This window comes from Pygoscelis adeliae, unplaced genomic scaffold (assembly GCF_000699105.1).
Source record: "Pygoscelis adeliae isolate BGI_AS28 unplaced genomic scaffold, ASM69910v1 Scaffold145, whole genome shotgun sequence".
Taxonomy (NCBI): Eukaryota; Metazoa; Chordata; class Aves; order Sphenisciformes; family Spheniscidae; genus Pygoscelis; species Pygoscelis adeliae.
In genome coordinates, this window is record NW_008824866.1 from 3,876,222 (window position 1) to 3,882,412 (window position 6,191).

The following is a 6,191-nucleotide window of genomic DNA, read 5'->3' on the forward strand; positions in this document are numbered from 1 at the left end:
AATACACATGGCTTTCCCGTAACTCCTCCTTCTACCATACCTGAAAGAAGAAAAGGACTGCCTCCTCCAGTAGTGCGGACTATTTTGTTGGCAATTGGGCAACATGAAGGAAGAAAAAAAGTAACAAGGAGTGTCAGGATGAAGCAGCAGCCTGGAGGGGGGATAGTGATACAAAAACATAGGCAGAAAACACAATCTGCGAGAGTCAGACCAAGGAATAGGAATAGAGGAAATCACACTATGGAAAATGAGGAATAAACGCCTAATAATTTCTTAACAACATTAAATTCTGCTTAAACCAACCTTTATACAGACTGCTACTTTTTCTGGCAGAATATCTGGTCCACAAAGGATTGCAGCATCCCTGAGAAGATACTTTTAATACTCCCGATCATGATCCACCTGGCTTCACAGCAAAAGGATGAGGATGGAGAGACGGAACCTGGGCTGGTCTTCTGGGCTTACTCTTTGACACCGCCGCTGTCTGCATCAGTCTATCCTGTATCAGGTAACGGGAGCTGGAAGACCCGTAGAAGCAAAACATTCCCCTCTGAGATTAAGAGCACACTTGCAATTCCCACAAGTTCCCTCCGTCAGCACTGTGCTATGTGACCGAGAGACCCTGGAGTTCCTGGCAGAAATGCCCTGAGCTTGACAGCACCCAGGGACATCCTGCATGTCTCAGGAAATGGGGGAGCCAATATAACCTTTAGAGTTAAATCTGCCCTCCAAGGGCCAAAACAACTAAGAAACGGGAACTACAAGGGCAATCCTAATTTTTGAGGTTTTTAAATTATAAATGAGTAAATGACACTTAGAAAGCTGTTGTATTTAATGTTATATTTAGGTTGTCTAAACTGGACACTAGGAAGCTAAAGGAGCTAAGCAAAATTGTTAAAAATGCATGCACAGTACAAAAAAAAAAAAAAAAATCAGAGCCGACGACAAAATAGCTCAGATTTTCCTCAGAGATCTGGCTCTCATGATAAAAAAAAAGTTTCTCATCGTTGTTGTGCATTAATCTAAGTTTGTGTGCAGTCAGCCCTGACGAGGTTGGTGAAACTCTCGTCACTGTAAGCATCCCTGTGTACCTTCTGTCTTATACAGTGCTAACATGAGAACTGTCCCCACATTCATTAATTTTATTCTGATTAGAAAAACACTGAAGTGGTCTCATTTACATATTGCTGAACAGAACAGATGCTGCAGGTTTCCTGAAAAATCATTAGAATCTGCATTTCTATTCAAAATACTTCCAGTTTTGTTTAAAATGCCCTGTCACCAGTATCAGAGGTGATATGCAATAGACTTCAGTGACTGGTAGGCTTGCAGCAAATTAACACCTTTTCTGACTGTTAACGAAAAGAAGACACAACCTTACAAATGGGGTTTTCTTTCCAAATTTGGAAAATATAATGTAGCAGCTATTACTGATAATAAAACCTCAGATGTTCAAACATACTGTAATTTACTTTGCAAAGGCAGAAATCATGTAGTCATAAGACACTATATAGTTCTGGTATTACATCTATAGCAGGAAGCTTAACAAGAATGCTTCTTCCTGATTACCAAAGTAAAAATTAGTGAGAATAAACCTTTTTTCTTCATCTTTGTTTTGAAGTAAAAAGCAGAAAACATAATCTGTTAAATACAGTGATTTTAAACCAATGTCATTAAACCAGAACAAAACCACTCTGCAGCCCTTCTGTTTCAGTTTAGTTCAAAACAAAAATTTAGTGCAATTGGCTTGGAAAAAAATTATATACTTTTTTTTTTTAAACAGAAATCCAAACTGAAAGCTTGGGATATGTCTCATTTTGGGAGAGAGTAAATGAAAGCTTTCCAATTAAGTTTCCTACCTGATGAATTACAGAAAGACTATTGTTGCCTCCTCTTATTCAGGCTTTGTCAAACGAGCTATTGAATTCTCCTATGCTTTTAGCGTTAAGAAGACAGAGCAGGTCAAGAGTGTGGAGAACTCAATGTCATGCCTCACTGCATGTGGGAAAAGCAATGTTTCTGTCACACACAGACAGCGTGGCACTGTGTCGAGTGTGACACTGCCCCTCTCTACATCAGAGAAGCAGCCTGGCTGTAACACCAGCCCGCCATTAGTACAGTGACAGGAGCAAGAACTTCTAGCACTGACAGAAAAGATGGTATTACCATAGCACAATTTATAATTTTGTTATGCCCAAAACAGCTCATGTATTTTTAATACAGCACTAAGTGTATTGGACTGTTGCTAATACTGATTTGATTTCTGAGAGAAGGCAGAGGAAGAAGAAAATGATAACATTTACAATTTAAATTATTATATTTGTGAAATTTAATTTACTTCCCTACTAGGATTATCTGCTTTTAGTTTCACACTTGTAAGCACACAGGCTGGCTGAGCTAGAAAGCTTGAATGGAATTTTCAAGTAACAGCAGATCCTAATCTTGGCTTGAAGGAAAGCCTTGGTGTGAGCTGATTTAATGAGATATTTATGTGAGCTGACTGAACCCTAAGTTTCCTATTTCATTATTATTTATGGAATCTCTGTCATTCTTCTAAGTCTATAATCTTTTCTAAATGATGAGGAATATATGCTTTAACGAATATAATCATTTCTTTCTCTTTGATACTCTTTGACTAGAGTGATATAACATTTTCTGTTTAGTACAACTATGTATAATACAGTTTCAACGATGGCCATATTGCTAACTTTGCTTGGATTCAAGACATCAAAAATTATGATTTACTTATCCTGCAAAAAAATGGTATTGCTGATAAGAGACTGATACCACTGGAGCCCTTGGAAGTCACTTTCCAGGCGTGAACAACAAATTCCTGAGCCAGGGCAGCACATGCTGAAGGTTCAGAATGGGACGCTGACATCCCTGTTTAACTTTCAAAATATGTGTATCTACCCCTGGTTGTGTGGGGGGTGGAGGGAGGGCCGCAGCATCTCACAGGCTGTTTCATTTCTCACTGAAACTGATTTCTGAAGAGTAGTAATAGACTTCTGTGAAGAATGGCTGAGAAGACTCCCTTCAAAATCTCAACTTCCTAAATGCTGTTGTGCTTAATTAAAAACTTTGGATTCAAAAGTAAATAAATCTGAAAACGGGTTCTATTTGTTTATTAAACTGCAGTTAATATGTTTTTAGACTATTCCAGAAAAGTTCCTGTTTCTCACAAACCTTGGTTTTAATTGGCAGTGGCAGTTAAAAGACAGCATGAAAAGTAAAATACCTGCCTAAAAATCTTTTTTATATTTACAACCGTTGAGGAAAAATGTCATTTTTTTCCTATATCTTACATAAACAGAGACTTTTTTTCAAATTTCTTTCACTACACTTGTATGATAAACATAAAATCTGGATTAAAGCTCTTCCTAAAAATATTTATCCCAAAATATTTTTTTTAAAACTTGTAATATAAGCTGTGGTAGAAAAATAGAAAATAGAGAGATATGATGTACTGGTATAAATTTGTTACAGACCAAGGCATAGTATTACTGTAATACTTCTAAAGCTCTAGAAAATAAGATTTATAAATGAAAACAAAGGAATACCTGGAACTACCTTGTGTGGCCAAATGCCTCTGTAAGCATATGCTCAGAGAAGAGACTGATTAACAAACAGTATTTCCTATATAGAAACAAGAACTTAATCTGATTTTTTTTTTTAATGTTTCCTTTTTGAGTAAGATGAATCTAAAATCCTTTAGTTTTTGCCAGTTAGGGGCCACATTCTGTGCTTATTCTCAATAATGTCAAAGACTTCAACTGTTCATTTTGCAGACAGTGAATTTCTTTTTCCAATTCATATACTAAACAAGAAATTTCTGTGTATTCAGAAAACCAAATTAATTTTGATTCCTGGGGTGGTTGTAGGGCTTCAGTTCCAGAATAGGGTTTCTATTTTTGCTTTATTGTGGTGGTTGGTTGTGTTTGTTTTTTTTAATTAATCCTATGTTTGGTTAATAACAGCAACAATTCTTTTGTTTCTGGCCTGCTCCTGTTCCTTATTCTCATTTGCTGTTTGGTGACCTTTGCTTTTTCCCTACCTTTGTCAGTGTTTAAGAGGCACACAGTGAATTATAGGATAAGATCCAGAGCATCTGGGTGAGAAAAACCACCTTCTTGGCCAGAACAACCTACTGTCCCGAGTTACGTAAACAGCTGAAATTCGATGGGTCCATTGCTACAATGAAGTGGCAAGCTTAGATAACTGAGAGTAAGTAAACGATGAGTGTATTGGAGCATAAACTGTACAGTTTCTGGCTTCTATTAGCAGGATGATCTCCAGTAGGCAATGCCAAGCCAAGCCCCACAATGCATTAATTTTCCCTTATTGCGCCCCAAGTGCGCCTTCACTTGCCAGAGCCTTCCTGCTTCTTCCTGCTTCTGGCAATTAGTTTCTATCACAAGGAGTCCCTGCCCAGGCAGGAGTTCTTTCACTAACTCTATCAAGCAGCAGTCTTCTGGCAGAGGAAAGGCAGCCGCTAAGTGGATAGACTAAACTTCCAGTGCTAGACTTTCCTCTTCACTGCTATTTCTCAGATCACTTCAGTGCACTATCGTGGTTCTCTCGTGCTAGTCTGCATGGCAAAAGATCGCAGTTCCATGCTGTGAAGCGCAGAATGATGTTCTTAACATTTTCTGTCTTCAGCAACACACACAGCAGCCAGATCATCTCTGTGCTGTAGGTAGGTGTATGCTCCAGACTCTTTTTTAGGACAAGACTAAGGCTCTTCTGCTGCCTTTTCCTTGTCCTGCTTCCGGAGGGTATGGGGAGTGTGAACGGCAAAGAAGCTGCAGTAGTTCTCCCTGTCCTTTTGCACGATTATAATGTCTGCTGCGTATCGCATGAAGCATTATCTGTCCTGCAGTATACATACAGGTGCAAAGACAGAAAGGGCTGGAAAGCACATTTGCTGTAGAAAGTTTTTAAAACCCCGATACACGTGCACATAGAAGAACATAGAAACGGAGATGAGACGTTACATAATGCAGAAAGATCAGTACGTGCTGAAGTTATACTGACTGCTGTCTTGATAGCTCATCGTTACAAGCTATTAGATATACACTACCACCTAGAAGAACAGCGAACTGACTTAAGACAGATACTAACTTAAAAGCTATGGAAATACTAATCTCTTTCTCTTGTAAGTAAATTAAAATTTAAATGACAGTATAATAAAGAAACTTTACTCTGATTCCTTACAAATCAGCCATACCTTGCATCTAGAAAAAGCTAAACGAGGTCAGATTTATTCCATTCCAATATGTGGTAATTTGCATTTAGTAATTTTACAATAATATATTTCAAGGTGACAAAGCAAATCTGATTCCCCAGGGTACATTACAATGGATTAATTTAGAAAGGATTAATTTTCACTTAGGTCATTCTTACCCTCATATGTGTATACACATATCTGAACACGTAACAGTTTTATTACCTTGAAATCATATTTCCTATTTGGCATGTAAACTAAAATTGCCAACAATTTTGATAACCATTTTTCTCCACATCTGTGACATAAACAGATTATTATCTCAGCCCAGAGAAACATGAAGGCATTGTTTTAATGTGTGTAATTTTTATAATCACTACTCTTTTGCACAGCTAATACGCGTTTCCTCGTGTCACATTCCAAACTTCGGGGGTTTTTTTCCTGTCTTGCTCATGGTCCTGACTCTTCTATCTCCGCTTCCTGTAGCTTTATTTACCAGCGCAGGTTTTGGTGGCATTTGCTGAATCATGCTGATTTAGTCTGAATCTAAAGGAAGCAATGTCTTCGTCATAAGACACTATATATACTCCTGGTATTAAAAGTTACGACAACAATCTCAATCAGCGTAAGAACTAAACCCAATTCCCATGACTGAAATACTGGAAAGCGAAAGTCTGCATTCTATTGAAACGTGAGCCGATTTCTCCTGAAGTTTCTTTTCAGATTCAGAGACTAACTCCAGCATATATAATGATTTTTAGGTCTTGTAATGCAGCTATGAGAGATATATCAGATGTAAGAATTCAGAGTAAAGGCATCTATACAAATAGCAGGTGAAATTCTGGCCCAAACCCAGGAAAAAAGTGCAAAACTTGCACTAAATTAATTAAGTCTTGATTTCAGAATTCCAATCTCCCAAAGCAAATCGAGCTCTTCCAGGATATTATCAACTATTAAATGCGTGAGT

The 6,191-nt window shown here is 37.8% G+C and overlaps 1 protein-coding gene across 1 annotated transcript in view; it reads left to right on the forward strand.

The window, feature by feature from the left end:
* Positions 1–393: 393 nt before the first annotated feature.
* The window catches only part of LOC103917332 (chromosome unknown open reading frame, human C8orf88), a 26,702-nt gene continuing 20,904 nt past the window's right edge, over positions 394–6,191 (forward strand). The window contains exons 1-2 of the mRNA XM_009324455.1: positions 394–508; positions 1,903–1,961. Of these exons, the coding sequence (XP_009322730.1) occupies positions 394–508; positions 1,903–1,961 (174 nt within the window). The remainder of the gene's footprint in view (positions 509–1,902; positions 1,962–6,191) is intronic.